This window comes from Mesoplodon bidens, assembly GCF_964165515.1.
Source record: "Mesoplodon bidens genome assembly, chromosome: X".
Classification (NCBI taxonomy): Eukaryota; Metazoa; Chordata; class Mammalia; order Artiodactyla; family Ziphiidae; genus Mesoplodon; species Mesoplodon bidens.
Genome location: NC_138163.1, coordinates 104,062,360 through 104,078,548, shown reverse-complemented (window position 1 = coordinate 104,078,548; position 16,189 = coordinate 104,062,360). Strand labels below are relative to the sequence as shown.

Sequence of the window (16,189 nt, the reverse complement as noted above, 5' to 3'; positions counted from 1 at the left end):
GCTATGGGGTATTATTTCACTGTGGCTTTAATGTATAATTCTGTGACGACAGATGACACTATTCACCTTTTCTGTGCTTACTGGCCATTTGGACATCATCTTTTGTGACCACACGGGTAATCACCTGACATTATTTTAAGTGCGGGAGTCTGAAGTTAATGCTGTTTCTGGTACTATTTACTTCCCATCACTAGAAGCCTCCTCCTGTCTTCCTCTGTCACTATTTTTTCATATGAATTTCTTGGGCATCTCGGGTCCACCAAGGACCTCCTTGCCTTTCAGCAAAGAAGCAGAGCCACCTATGGAACCTGTTAAGTAACACAAATATGACACTGTTTGGAATGTCAGCTTGACATCACCTGTTGCTGGGGTGGTGGCTGGAGTTGTGAGATTAAAGAATCCATCATATCTCCTCCAATGGGAGAAGGGGGATTATCATCCTCATTTACAGACCTTCTTCGAGCATCCTGATTGCTGTCAACAAACATATTCAGGAATGTCTATGGATATAAACAGGTAAAATTTAGATTATTTTACCTAACTTTAGTAAGATATTCTTAATCATTGAGAATGTGTTAACAGAAACAAACATATTATGTCCATTATCTGAAATGTAAGTATGACACAAGGCCACTATTGTTAGGCCAACCTAGAAGAGAGAGTGATCAATTTGAAGAAAGGGGGAAAATTGAGGAAAACAGTTAAACACAACAATAAAAATAACATCTAAGTTAAAATGTTATTATGTGAGCAAAAAGTTGAAGAAAGAAATACACCCTGGCCAAAATATTTTCTTATTAATTTCTGAATCAAAAACATGGAAGAGAATAAAAAGTTGTATGGTAGGCATATAAGTAACTTCAATGACTTGGAAAACTTCCTATTTAGTGAGAGTTCTCACTTTTTAAGCCAGAAAATATGAAAGAGGAATACTGAATAAAGAAACTAAGCTACCTTTTCCCTTTTTATTTTATGTGACTTAAACATCAAGAGTGGGACAGTCCTGTTTTATACGTTATGGCATCAAAAATTAAGCAAGGCTACCAGAATTTGTGTCTCAAGAACAGATTCTCTTTTCTTTTTCATATAAATTTTATTTATTTATTTTTGGCTGCGTCGGGTCTTCGTTGCTGCGTGCAGGCTGTCTCTAGTTGCGGTGAACGGGGACTACTCTTCGTTGCAGTGTGCAGGCTTCTCATTGCGGTGGCTTCTCTTGTTGTGGAGCATGGGCTCTAGGTGCACAGGCTTCAGTAGTTGTGGCTCGCGGGCTCAGTAGTTGTGGCTCGCGGGCTTTAGAGTGCAGGCTCATTAGTTGTGGTGCATGGGCTTAGCTGCTCCACAGCATGTGGGATCTTCCTGGACCAGGGCTCGAACCCGTGTCCCCTGCATTGGCAGGCAGATTCTTAACCACTGCACCACCAGGGAAGTCCCAGATTCTCTTTAATACGCTCCACCTTCCCAATCTTCAAAAATATAGATTACAAGCTTATCAGAATTACTGAAAAGCTTTTAAAGGTACATAGTCTTATTTCTAATTAAAGATAATAGATTATTCACAACACACATTTCATCTTCTCTCAACACCCCACTGAAACTCCTAAAAAAATTTTTTTAAGCAGTAAGTCACAAAGACAAAAAGAATGGGATAAGAGAGAAATAGCAATAAATTCTAGGAGGTTGCAAAGCAGATGGTTGAGTGGTAACTGAACTATCTGATGTGAGGAAGTTTCTTCTTAAGCAAGCAGTGGGGAAAGCCAAGAAGCAAAGCTATTTCCATCCAGATCTCCAAGATACACAGGAACTGGCAGCATCAGATACCCCTGGAAATGGAAATGAAACAGACTAAGAGCAGAGGACTGGGTGAAACGTCTTAAAGACAGTAGTGAAACCCTCCAGAGCCTCTGGCACTCCCACTGAGTTAGGCTGACCTCTACCACCCAGGCGGAAGGTCTCTGATTGGGGGGGAACTCTAGGATCAATTGACAGCAGGGGTACCATACTAAAAATAGAGATTAAAGTTTACATACTGAATGCTGAGAATACTAGTTTCCTTCTCTTATTTGACTTGCCAAATATTGGGAGCCAGATGCACAACGGCTATGCAGAGTCTTGATACTCTTCTCTTGGTACTCACACTGGCCCAACAAAAAGACCTGAAGCTACTGACATTGGGAGTTACCCAGTGAAATGGCCCAAGCAGATCATCCTGCAGTGAAGATTACAGTCAGCAAGTGTCACCTTTAAATAAAAGCACAGCGTTAAGAATCACTTAATATTTGAAAAATACTAATATGAAAGAGATGAAAACAAAAAAAGGTGGATGAAATGGAGATTATGTAGGAAGAGGTAAGAGAAGATAATGCAGCCATATAGAACAGGACATCATAAAATGAACTTTCAGAATGAAAAAGAGCTCTCGGAAATTTTTTACAAGATGGCAAAAAAAATTCTTGATGGAAATGAAAAACAGAAGGATTGGAAAAAAACAACAAAAAAGGAAATCTCCCAGAAACAAAGAGATAAGATACAGAAAAGATAAGAAAAGTAGAGGATAAGTCCAGGATGCCCAACTTCAGAATAGTAGGGGTACCAGAAAGCTAACAGTGAACACAAAGGAAAAGACTCGAGGAAGAGCACAAGGAAATTACCCACAACAAAAGGATGTAAGTTTCCAGACTGAAAGAGTCCACTTAGTCACATAAGGTTCAAGAACTGGAACAGGATGAAATGTCTCAATGGTCACAACAGAAGCTAGGGCACAATGGAGCAATGCCTCCAAATTCTTACAGAAAATGACTGCAACCTAGAATACTACACCTAGCCGCTCTCTCAACTAGATGACGCTAAACTAAAGACGCTTTCCGACATACAAGGTCTCAAATTAACCTCCCGTGTATCTTCTCCCAGGGAGCTACATAGAAAGTATTCCACCAAAACAATGAAGTAAACCAAGAACAAGACGTGGGGTCCAAGCCACAGGGCATGCAACACAGGAGAGAAGTGAAGGAATCTCCTGCTTCACCACCCTTCTGCAGATTCCTAAATCAAAACTGGGCAAAAGGTCTGGAGCGCTACCATTCCAGACTGGAGTTCAGAGGACTGTGGAAGAGATGTCTTCAAGATGAAACTGGTAAGGTATCTGATTTGTGAATGTACTGAGGGGAGAGTTACATATATGGGAGACTTTAAGGTTGAGTTAGTGATAAGTACAGAGAGAGCTAAGAAACAAAAAAGTTAATTAATAGTTCCCAGGAAAATAAATGCTGAGCAAGAAAGGAAAAGTAACCATAGTAAGCTTGGTAGAATAGTGTTAAATACTCATAATAATGTGAACACTGAAAAATTACCTAAATTGCTACCTAACCATATCACAAGGTTGGAGGAAAGAAAGAAGATGAATCTGTACTGGGAGCAGCCTGAAAAGGGGAAGGGGCATATAAGAAAGAACTAAAAAAGAATTAAATCCTCATCTTCCATTATGAGAGTCAGATAACGCCCTCAACTAAGAAGTCAGCAAAGAGCAATGAAAGCATGCTATTTAGAGGTAAGGATGTAAATACCAAGAGAATGAGCTATACTGTATAAGAGTTGAAAACAGAGTAGGAAAATGGCAAGACTGGGACTAATTTTCAAAACAGGCCATTTGGAACAATTTGACTCTAAACTATAAGAACATACAACTGAGCTGTCATACCAAAATCTCCAGGGGTTGTGGCCCAGGACCCTACATTTTTTAAAAAAAGTATCACAGCTGAACTGATGAACAAAGCTTTTCAATATTCACTGATAAAGACTACTTTTAAAGTTCCTTGAAGCTCCAAATAGCAAATAGGTCTCTCTTTTAGTATCTTCACTCATTACATGGTAAGGAAATAAAGGGACATCTTATCATTTCATATACCTAGGCACAGCACTTTACCAGAAGTTCTAGCTCCTTCAGAATGAAGTTGCAGAGATGATGAATTAACATGGCTACTCATTAAATTTAAACAGGAATTTGTTGCTTTTCCCCCCGTTATTTCCCCCTCGAAGGAATTGTTTTAGAGATCACATTTATGTTTACTAATGCTGTAAACACTAAAGTCCATTACCTTGAGTCCTGGTGCAGGATAAAAACCTTCAACTAACTTGCTATTATCAAAAAGACTATAGGCCCCATCGCGTATTGCCACAACGCCTCGACTCCGGCAGTATATATCAATGCAATACATGTTCCTGAAGGCCAGTCTGATGTGGGTGGACGACTGCGGCAGGATGGAGAAGCACTGGTAGGCAGTGTTGGTTCTCTGGGTCAAGCCCAACATCGGCACAGTGGGCAGCTTGTTGATGGCATTCAATGGAGCCTGAGTATCAAACAGTACCTACAAGGAACAAATGCAGTGAGAGCATCCAGTTTCTGCTAAAACCTCAGAATTTCCAACGTAAAATCGTCACAAATGAGACAATGTCCTTCTGGCACATTCCATAAAAACTTACATCGTTAAAGACAAGTCCACATGATTTTTTTTTTAAGGGTACTTTAATTAATTAATTTATTTGTTTATTTTTGGCTGTGTTGGGTCTTCGTTTCTGTGCAAGGGCTTTCTCTAGTTGTGGCAAGTGGGGGCCACTCTTCATCGCAGTGCACGGGCCTCTCACTGTCGTGGCCTCTCTTGCTGCGGAGCACAGGCTCCAGACGTGCAGGCTCAGTAGTTGTGGCTCACGGGCCCAGCTGCTCCACGGCATGTGGGATCCTCCCAGACCAGGGCTCGAACCCATGTCCCCTGCATTAGCAGGCAGATTCTCAACCACTGCGCCACCAGGGAAGCCCCCAAGTCCACATGATTTTTTGAGGAGTTTTACACGAGACACTAACACTGACTGAGTCTTATTTTTAAATAGAAAATGAACTTAATTACCTGTAATAACTGAACCACATTTGGTGTTTTGTTGAACATTTCTTGAAGCTGATGGAGAATGGTATTGTGACAGTTACTGCATCCTGAGTTTGGACCAACAGTTCCCAAAGAAATGTGAAATTTCTGATGTATGGAATTCCACTGGATACTAATCTAAATCAAAGAGATTACATGTTTCAGAAACCAAGAAAGGAACAGAGTCGAGCAGAAGAAAAAATAATGTTTAAACAGTAAGGCAAAATGCCAAAGATCGAAATGAGGTCTTTTTTGGAAGCAACTCATGAGACCCTGTAAACTCCAGATGTGCTGTCCCTATGGACATTCACTGAGTATGTGTGTGTTAGACAGCCCACTTCTACTAAATAAAACAGAAAGAGAAGGTGCTAAAGAAAAAAATTTGATTAAACTTTATTTGAAAATTGTCATTGTTTCTTATTTTTCCATTTTCTCTTGAACGGAGTAAGAGTCACCCCCTAGGTGAGTACCGTATTAAAGGGAAAGGAAGCCAGCCCCAACAGATGCCACCTTCAGTTAAAACACTCAAGTAATTTCTGATACTACTTTATGTGGAAGAGTCCAGAAAGAAGCTAGCTGGCTGAATTTATATACTAAATTTCTAGGACTTTAACATATGGGGTGGGGAAAAAAATAAGAAACTACAGATTATGGGGAATACCTTCAAGATTAATACAGGATCAGATAATGTTAACAACCATGTGACTAAAAGCACAGACATACCACACTGTTCAAGACCATTCATACATAATCTTCATTATAGTAATCACGCTGCTAAGCAGATTTGAAATCAGTGAAGAAAAAAAACCCCATAAATACCAAAAGTATATTACCTTGCCCAAAACTCTTCAAGAATACACACACCAAAGAGGGTATAGTTTTTGTTTTCAATTTTAAAGAGTTAAGCAGTACAGTATATTTTTTTATCAACAAAGTATTTAAAATTTACCATTTTATCCCTAATTTTTACTTGAACCCTCAATTATTTCAAGAAAGTTTTCATAATTTTTGAATTTTTGATTTTTTAAAGATATATGAGAGGAATTTTAGTTTTAATTAATTCACAGACTTACTGAACTTCCCTTGGTGGTTCCATAACACAAGATAAGTTTTCGGTAATTATAAACACGAACTTCTGAGAAAATGTTTAGATGAGTGGGTATGTCTAAACAGAAAGAAAACAAAAAAGTTTAAGATTATACATACGAAATTTTAAAATATATATTTGAAAAAGAGGGCATCTTGGCAATAGTATATGCCTAGATAGAAAGGTCTCTGTATATATAACTTAGTTTAAAAAAAAAAAAAAAAAGAAAGGAAAAAAGATAGCAACAGCATGAATAGGTAGTAGGGCTTCCCTGGTGGCTCAACAGGTAAGAATCCGCCTGCCAACGCAGGGGACACGGGTTCGAGTCCTGGTCTGGGAAGATCCCACATGCCGCGGAGCAACTAAGCCCATGCGCCACAACTACTGAGCCTGCGAGCCACAACTACTGAGCCTGCACGCCTAGAGCCCGTACTCCACAACAAGAGAAGCCACCGCAATGAGGAGCCCACGCACCGCAACGAAGAGTAGCCCCTGCTCGCCGCAACTAGAGAAAGCCCGTGCGCAGCAACGAAGACCCAATGCAGCCAAAAGTAAATAAATTTTAAAAAGAAAAAGAAAAATTTCTTAAAAAGAAAAAAAAAAGCTGAAAGTAGTTCTAATAGTTTACTTAGCTGGTTGATAATAGTAATAATAAGAAATAAATAAATAGGTAGTAGGCTTCAATTTCCATTTTGACAAAAGGGGGCCAGGGCAGGGGCAGAGATGTACTGAAGCAGTATAGCATAGTGGTTTATGGGTTCCAATTCCAGCTCTGCCCTTTGCTAGCTACGTGAACTTCAGCAAGTTTCTTAAGTCTCTGTGACTTGTTTTCTTCATTTGTGAAATGAGGGATGATAAATTACCTCATAGGGTGACTGTGAGGAGTGAATGAGTTAATACAAGTGTTTATTACATTGTATGGCACACAGTAAACTCTAAATACGCACTATTATTATAATCTGGTATACCTGTGTGTTAAAATTTCTCAATATATATGAATCATCACAGTGGCTGTCTCTCGGGGATAGACTGACGATTATCACTTGTACCTGGTAGAGAACGTGCAAATTCCAACACACACTCATATAATCGTGCAATGCTATTCCAGTCATTAAGGAACATTTCAACCACTTTTCTACCACCAACAGGTTCAGACAACAGGTTTTCATATGTCAGATAAACATGCCGGGATGGTCCTACAGATTAAAAGAAAAGATTAATAGTAATCAATACAAAAAAAAAATCAAGAAATATGCAAAGACAAAGTGTGTGAAGCATCTCACCTTGCTCCCTGGTAGAAGTGCCATTAAGTGGACAATTTGCAAACACTAACTCTGCCACCCAGGTGCGGTTATTTCTACCTTGTAATCGGAAAGTGCAATCGAGAAGAGAGCGGTCCAGAGCCTTTTGGGTTTCCTCATTTACACCCTTACAGGGAGGAATTCTGGTGATGAAAGACAGCATATGAAGTATACTTCATATCACAGAAAGACAAAAGCACAATCTACACAATGACAGGCAGGGTATCATATTAGAGCTTTGGTTCAAAGTCCACTACTAGGCACCATCTGCAAGAGAAGGAAACAATTCTCAGCAGTTAATAGCATTTAACCCACTTCCATTCATATCAATATGGATTAGGACTCTCATTTTAACAGTGATGCTCGCCTTCATCCTTAATCTTGTTATTAGAAAAGACCACAATTTCTCAGAAAATCAAAGATACTGGCTTTCTGTGAAATCTACCTAGAACATCCTCAAGGAAAAGCTAAGGAGAACAAAATATTTTTAAGACCACTCTTTAAAGTCAGGATGACACAGTGAAAAGAACAAGGGCTTTGGAGTAAGGGACCTGCATTCTAATTCTGACTCAGCCACATTCAACCTCTCTGAATTGCAGTTTCGCAACTATAAAATGGAGATAAATGATTACCTTATGGGTCACTGATTTTAAAACATGACAAAACATATATATAAAGTACTTATGGTGGCTGATACAGCAGGTATTCATATATGTTAGTTTCTCCTTGCAGTAAAACCAAGTCTTGATCACTGACTGCCATGACAAAATTTCAGGTTCATTATCTCCCCCCACCTTCTCCCCTCCTCCTCTGTAGAGGTAACTCATTGTGATGGAGCTACACATGTATCAACTCATTTAACATACATACTGTCACTTATATATACCACATGTACAAGAGGAATGTATTAGCTTCGGGGTCTTAAAATACCCATCTCTTGCAGCTTTATGAACTATCTTATTTGTCATAAAACATGATGAGGTAATATATTTTGGCTGTTTTTTTCAGTAATGGATGAAATAATGAGATAATATTTAATTACACATTATCCTTTAACTCACAGGGAAGGTGAGCTAATTATCAGACTTGGTATAATAATTATCAAAATCTAAGCAAAAAACAACAAATATTAACTAGAAATATGGAATTTTGGTTCAGGCCTCTCATTCAGATATAACACCTAGAACAGGGTTTCTCAGTGTCGGCAATATTGACATCCTGGGCTGCAGAATTCTTTGCTGTGGAGGGCTATCCTGTGCAGCCCTGGCCTCTACCTACCAGCTGCCAGTAGCACCTCCCACCCCTTCTTCTCAGTTAATGAGAACCAAAAATATCTCCAAACATTGCTCAATGTTCCCTGGCAGGGAACACTGCCCTGAGGTTGAGAACCACTGACCTAGAATAAACAATTTAAGAGAAAAAAGAGACAGAGATTGTATATGGTAAAAAATAAAATCTGTAGGGGGAAAGAAAGCTATCCAGGTTGCATAAAAATAGAATTAATGTACTGAAATTTTCTCAGTTAATTAAAAATTCCACCACAGCTTGTTTTAAATGTACAGGTTTTAAAGTTTTTTCAAAAGTTAATATTTCATACTACATACTTGTTATCATATCACTCACTACCAAGAAGATTCTGTCCAACATTATTTGGGGTAGTTATTACAGAAATGGCATACACTGCACATATGCTTTCAACTTCGGGTATACTGAGGACTTCTGCCTGCCCTTACCCCTCAAAATGTACCTCTAACCCACAGTACTTATAAAGCAGCCAATTCAGACAGATTTTTTAAATCCTGATTTTGAAAATACAAATGCAGTACATTATCTTTCTTTCACATAAAATAGGTATTTCATGAAATCCATCTGGTTAGAAAATGAACACATAGAAGTCAGCATGTTTTGAAGTAAGAATTAAGTAAGACTCCTTCCAATTTATGTTCTCAGGGACAACACGACCCTGAAAATGCATTCTATGTCACTTTCTTAATCTGTGATACCGATATAATTGGCTTTATTTCAAGGAACCTGCAAAATATCTACTTGCTTTTAAGGTTATACATGTAACAGAGAGAAATAACAATAACTTTAATCCTCCCTGCATGATCATGTGAGGTGGAAAAAAAAAAAAAACAGGTTCCCCCAAAAGAAAACCTGACAAAACGTAACCAACACAAAATACTATTATTCAATATATTCGCCAAAAATTAAGAACCGAGGAAGATGTTTCCCGGACAATGGATTTAACATATCTGAAAATTTCTATCATTTCAAAAAAGTTTTTTGATCTAAACAGCTACTCCTGACTGATTTTTCTCCTGTAATTCTGAGTACTGAACAAACTTAGAAAGTAAGCTTTGGTCTTCTAGGGGAGATGTGTATCAGCACTGCTCCTTCTCTGCCATCACGTGCTGTGTGTCAGTTTCGTTCTGAGGGATTTTACAAACATCAGTAACCACGTTATGTCCCCACGGTGCAAAAGTGGGGAGGAAGATCACTGAAAGTGCTAGTAAAAGCAGCACAATTGCACCTACAAGGAAAGTGGGGTGGATTTTATATAGATTGCACGTGCATATGCAGAAGGACTCAGTCGCATAACTGACAAGCCGAGTCACACAACTTGCAAAAAAGAGCTGGGCCTGTGCATTACTTGCATAAGCTACCAGAGGCAAACGAATCACGAGATGAAAAAACCTTGTGGGCATGGCTGGAGGACCAGCACCACTGCCCATTACTGTAATGTTAGTTCAGGAGAGGGTGGAAAGTTTGCTTAAGAGCTCAAAACAAGGCACTGCGAGCATGTTGCTCTTGAGACTGTGTCATCTGTGCGGTGGGATCAAGGCTCTTGAGTTTGTACAAGGCAACAGGCCCATGAACCAGAGCAGTCTAAGGTGTTTACCATGATATTTTCAGAGATACAGCAAGGAGGCCTGCTCAACAGATTTTCAAGGAGATAAGCTGAACAAGAACAGAACATATTTTTTAGCAAAGAGAAGAAAAATGTGCTCAATTTTAAAGCTTTGAAGTCATACTCCCATTTAATATGAACATACCTAGGACTAAATGCTTAAAAGAAGAGTTTCTGGAGATTAAATGAATTAGAGCAATTACTTACTAATTATAATTAGATCTAGGCCAGATTTTAATTTAATAAAATCGTATTTAGACATTCATTATTTTTTCCTTCCCCCGATAATGGACAGCTTGTACCAAACAGGTCTCCTTATCCATTTCTATACATTTTCCTTTTAAGTTTTAAATAAAGAAAACAATAGCCAGGATATAGTAAAGACTTTCTCAAAAATTACTGTAAAATGAAGATTAAAAAATATGAAGTGCTTCCTCTCCAGGTAAGGACTATAATGAATTCTCTTGAGTTCAAGAATAAAGGGGACTGAAATTTCTTTTGTAAAAATGCCGAGAGCAATATATTTTAAGGTTCTTGCAAAACATGAAAAATATAACTAAGAGAATAGAACACAAATGTTATCATCTATTAATCTACAGTTGTCCAAAAGAGTAAAAAGAAAAAAACCCTATCCTTTAGGCAGAAGTCATATAAAACCAAAGGCAAATTAATTAAAAGTTTTACATTTTCCTTTTGATGTCTATTCTAAGACCAGCTCTCTCCCCAGAAAGCTTTTTGTGGAGATGGCATTAAGGTAACCAGGCAGGGCAGCTATTCTAGTTCTTCAACTCTTCATCTAACGTGAGCACCATGACACATGGGTGGAGTGCACGCTATCTGCGAGTCCTTCCCACCTTCCACAGGGCAAACTGATTCCCAAGTAACAAAAATTAAAGCCCTGCTGGCTCAAACTGCAGAGCCGCCATGTCTTGGCAGAAAGGAATTCAATAAATAAAAATTGCTTCTATGATTTATATTATTAAGCAATGTCTAATAAACAATACACATGTCCAAAAAAGAAAACTGCTTTGTGCACCAAAAAGGGTGATCTCTTAAATGGCATTCTAGCTTTGCAAGTCCATCCTGGTCACCTTATAAATCACACACGCTGCCTTAGTTTTCCCTCTAAGCATCCTTTGCCCCCCTTGTCCTCTACCCGTTTAGAACCAAGCCCTCTGCCCATCTCCCTCCGCGTGCTCTTTCCTGGTGATCTAAGTTACTATCCCCGCTCAATTACTTTCACCTTGGTACTGACTCATTTACTTCTCCTGCCCAGACCAGTCACCTGGGCTTGAGACACAACCCTGCCTGCCCAAAGGGATGTCTAGGCACCTCAAACTTAGCAAAGCCCCTTCAAACTCACATCTTCGGTCCCGTCTCGGAAAACATCACTGTCATCCATCATTTGCCCAAGAGAAAACTAAGAGTTATCTTTGCCACCTTCTCCTCTTTCTCACCTTCGACATCAATCTAACCACCAACCCCTTAAGATTTCATCCCCTAAGTCCTTATGGAACTTTCTCTGGTCCAAGCTACTAAGAACTCTGGTGTGAACCATTTCAGCAACTAGTTTTGCTACTTCAGTCTTGTTCCCCTATCAGGGTGAGCTTTCAACAACACCTATCTAATGATGTCAGTTTCTGCTTAAAATCATCTGATGGCTTCTTACTGCCATTGTGGTAAAGTCTAAATTCCTTAAGGACACTTACAAAGACCCTACAGGATCTGACCCCTTCCTGCTTATGTCTCTAGGCTCATCTCTCCTAACTCCTGCCATGCCCAACTTCCTTCAGTTCCAGGATGCCGAGCTTTCTCTTCCCCCTAAGCCTTCATTTTAGCAGCTATTCCTTCTGGTTAGGGGTGCCCACTCCCACTCTAGCTCCCTTTCCTCTGGCTAATTCTCACCTCTCCTTCAGTCTAGGTACAACTGGTACTTCCTCAGGGATTCCCTTCCTGACTTCTGAACTGGCCCAGATCCCCCTGCTATGTGAACCCACAGCATCCTGAAGGGCCCTATCAGAATTCAAGGCTGACACGTACTCACACTCAGTAAACACCTGCTGAATGAATGAAAGATAAGCCAGAGGAAAGACATCCTAAAATACCAAGTGCTGCTGGATCTCCACTTGGCAGGGGAAAGAGAATGCTCCCCCAGACTGTAGTAATTCCATGCAGAAACCTGTGACATCCGCAGGTTCTGAACTCGGCTTTGTGCTGACTCACGGAAGGAGAGGAGCAGCACTGGCAATGTGGCTGCAGTGTGTGGCACCAAGTCAGACACGTGACAGGGACTTACTTCAATAAGCGAATCGCGTGACTGAAGCCATCACCTTCCATTTGCACTCCTTGATGTGGAATCTCCAGATTGGACAGCTGAGAAGAGAAAAGCACAGTTATGTCAGACCCCCAATTTCACAAAGGAAACTACCTTTTCTAAGTACTACCGTCTCTATTCTCGTGGCATCTGTACTAGGGTCACTCTGTCCCAAAGTGACAACGTATCAGGCATGAGCATTGTGCCCCCATCATCCGATTTCCTGGGAAACCAAATAAGACTGGTTTTCTTGTGTGATTCGATTATGTTCTGTTTGAAAACAAAGTTCGAGTCATAGCCACATCTCATTTTTAATCATAAACAGTATTTTCCAGTTTATAACTTTTCTGGAATACATTTTTATTTTTAACAACTATTTCCTCCGTGAAACCCAAGAAGAAAAGATTTCCACTTTATGCATTTACCCAGTGAGATATCATTCCCAATTGGAGGATTCAGTAAATGAGTTAAAAGGATGAATGCAGGGATAGTGCCTGAGACCTTATCAGTGGAACTACAGGTTATCTGGGTATGCCAGGAAGTCATCTGATCTAGCAAAATGCTTGCCTTCAGCACATATTCCCAGGTCTTCTCTGACAGAAGTATTTATACTCTGACAGAGTATTTATTTATTTATACCCACCTTGTTCCAGAAAGGATTTAAGGCAGCCCTAAGCATTTCACTGAGCCCTGCTCTTCGGGCCTGGGAAGAGCAGAGGTTTAGGAAAATAGCTGCTGACCAAATAGGCAGTAGGGGTCCAGATTCAAAAGGAAGCAAAGTGTGGGAGGGCTTCTCTTCTATGGATCAGAAATATAAACATTCCTGGTAAGACTAGATCTAGTTATTCACGTCTCAATATAAATTACCTTAAGCAGAAAATGTGCTTGCTTTTACCTTTAACATGTCTTTTTCATTGAGAGAAGAAAAAATTAAGTTTTTAAGAGCTTGACTGAGTTCAGTAGACTACTACAGAATGCTACATGGCCTATGTGTGCAACAGGTATAGGAGCACAGAGAAGGGGGACAGAGGCCGTATGTCTACAGGTGTCTATAGGGACACTACGAAGACACAAGTTTTTGCGACTTCTAGCCTGTGGGTAAGGGGGAAGACAGCAGACAATGAATGAGGCATTACACTGCCCCTGGGCATCATGTAGCCTCCCTTCCCACTGCAAGGGAGTAACTGAACGACATTCATGTAACCAATCCACATGGCATGATGAAAAAGCCCAACAACACAGTTAAGTAGATACAAGCACGGACACTGCACAGTTTTGGAGCTTTGGCCAGTTCCCAGACAAGAGGACATCCGTCAAGCTCACAGTTCTAGGAGCGGGGACATCGTGGACATAAGTATCTACTGTAGCCTATTTCTGGGCTTGGATTTTCTGGGCTACTGCTGCTCCTCACACTTTACACCTTATTCTCGGCCTTCAGATCCCGAAGCCCTACAAAGCAGCAGTTGGCATACAACAGCTCATGGGCCAAATCCAGCCACTGCCTGTTTTGGTAAATAAAGTTTTGCTGGAACATAGCCACACCCATTTGTTTAAATATCAACTATGGCTGGCTCACACTACAACAGCAGATTTGAAAAGCTGTAATAAAAGACTATGACCCACGAAGGCCTAAAATATTTACCATCTGGCCCTTTATAGAAAAAGTCTGTTGATTCCTGCTCTAAAGCATCAAAATGCTTTCAACACGTCTTCCCAACACTATCATCATCAGCCCAACTGAAATAATCCACTTCCATGTTTCTAGGTCTCTTCTTCATTCCCAATAATTTACAGAGGGGAGGAGTCTTACAGAAAGTAAAACTTTAAACTAGAGGGAAATAAGTAAGGTTTTGATGTATTACTTTTAAGGGCTGCCCATCCTTGGCCAAAGCCCTTTTTGGAAATACAAAAATGCAGGTTCTGTTACCTCCCTTTACTTTCATGTTTGGGGATCATGCTGGATATCACAATTGTGTACTCTTGAAAGACACTAACTCCGCATAAGTCTATTGCTTCTTCCATAGGAAAAAAGTAAAAATTTAGTTTAATATTCTTTCTGACCTGCTTCTCAGAAAGGAACCCAAGTTTATTAGTAAGCAATATGTACAGCTTCACCCACTGAACAATGAGCCACCCCTTTATCAACTACCCATATCTAAAAGGGTAAATAATGCTCCTAAGAGGTATACAAGTAAGATGTTAATTCTCAAAAGTTGTCCTTTTTTTTTTTTTAAACTAGGAAGAATTTACTTTCCATTTCCACAAAGAACAGAAGGCCCACAATTTGGAACCAGAGAGATGAAATAATTTAAGTCATGTTTTACATGTATACCACGAGATGCTGTGATTTCAACCCCACCCCTCCCAAAATATACAAGTGATCACAACCATCTGGTTCTCCTAATGGAATTCATGTAGCTTTAGCAAGGCATTTAAAAATTACTCAGAGTACCCCAAATTACCTCCAACCGAAGTCCTACAAATGGCATATTTGTATCACACATAGCGACAAAGTGAGCTAGAACTTTATTGAAGGCACACATTTCTCCTGATCGTTTGGTTTTCTTGGGTTCTACTGGACACAGATCATCAGACAACTAGAATTTAAGTAAAGAACGCAAGTGGGTTAAAAAAGTACATGTGATGCAATTAGTTAAGGCAGTTGTACTACCGTAACAAAAGTCAAGGTTAACCAAAACAAATGTTAATTCATTCAACAAATATTTACTGAGCAAATATTGACCTGCAGGCTGGAAATTTAGTAGTAAATATTATGTATTTAATAAGCTGTCTTTTGGAAAATGGTATATAATTATTAATTAAGAGACAAACATTTTCAAGAATACGTAGACATTTGTTACCTAAACCTTATTGCTGCTCAGTCTCTTAAAAACCATACCAAATTCTTGCCCATTTAAAAATGGTTAAAGAGCACAGCAAAGTTAATACAAGCAAACCCTGTGCTCATTTCTGTATGTGATCATACCTTGCGCTTGGTACTGCTTCTAGGCTGTTTCCCGTTTTTTGTACGGTAAACTAATTCCTGGATGTTTTCCTTGAACTGCTGCAGCAGGAGGGCCATGACAGGGCTGTCTTCACGATCTGTGGCATTCACAGACATGAAGTAGTACTTGTATGACAGCTGTGTGGGTTTATTGGGAACCTCCAACATCTCCACAACCTAAAAAGGCCCCAAATCAGAAATGAGACTCAGAGACATAACTGGTAAGTGTTGGATATTTTCCTCCTTATATCAAGTAGGGCTCATCCACCTAATGTGGATGCCTTTTTTCTTTAAACAAGGATACATCAGTCATGATCTCAAAAAAAAAAAAGCACTGCAATTAAATATTTGTAAATATTTGTAATTACAAATATTAAATATTTGTAATTTGTTTTCTAAAAAAATAGATCAGGCTAAAGAACAATGATAAAAGTAAATGCAACTATAAACTAGAGCAAATGGAACATTTAGACTATCAGCATTAGGTGTTCTTGAATTCATACCTTAGCTTATAAATTGAAAACATTTTCTGCTTAAGCCCAGCAGGTCTTCTAGATTTTCTAGAATGGTATCTAGTTTAAAATGCCCTGCTGTCTGTCTTAACCAATGAAACAGCCTAAGAATTCCACTCTTACGGCAGAGGAAAAATGACAACTACC

General features: G+C 39.4%; 1 protein-coding gene across 4 annotated transcripts in view; it reads right to left on the bottom strand.

The window, feature by feature from the left end:
* Positions 1–16,189, bottom strand: part of MED14 (mediator complex subunit 14) — a 75,052-nt gene that overhangs the window by 26,803 nt on the left and 32,060 nt on the right. For all 4 annotated transcript variants that reach the window (XR_014014230.1, XM_081222086.1, XM_081222087.1 and 1 more), the window contains exons 14-22: positions 15,513–15,707; positions 14,989–15,123; positions 12,509–12,585; positions 7,284–7,444; positions 7,050–7,196; positions 5,987–6,078; positions 4,899–5,051; positions 4,092–4,361; positions 360–500 (exon numbers count right to left, since the gene is read on the bottom strand). Coding sequence is in view for 3 of the 4 variants with exons in the window: in XM_081222086.1 (XP_081078212.1) it covers positions 360–500; positions 4,092–4,361; positions 4,899–5,051; positions 5,987–6,078; positions 7,050–7,196; positions 7,284–7,444; positions 12,509–12,585; positions 14,989–15,123; positions 15,513–15,707 (1,371 nt within the window). In the remaining variant the exon portion in view is untranslated. The remainder of the gene's footprint in view (positions 1–359; positions 501–4,091; positions 4,362–4,898; positions 5,052–5,986; positions 6,079–7,049; positions 7,197–7,283; positions 7,445–12,508; positions 12,586–14,988; positions 15,124–15,512; positions 15,708–16,189) is intronic.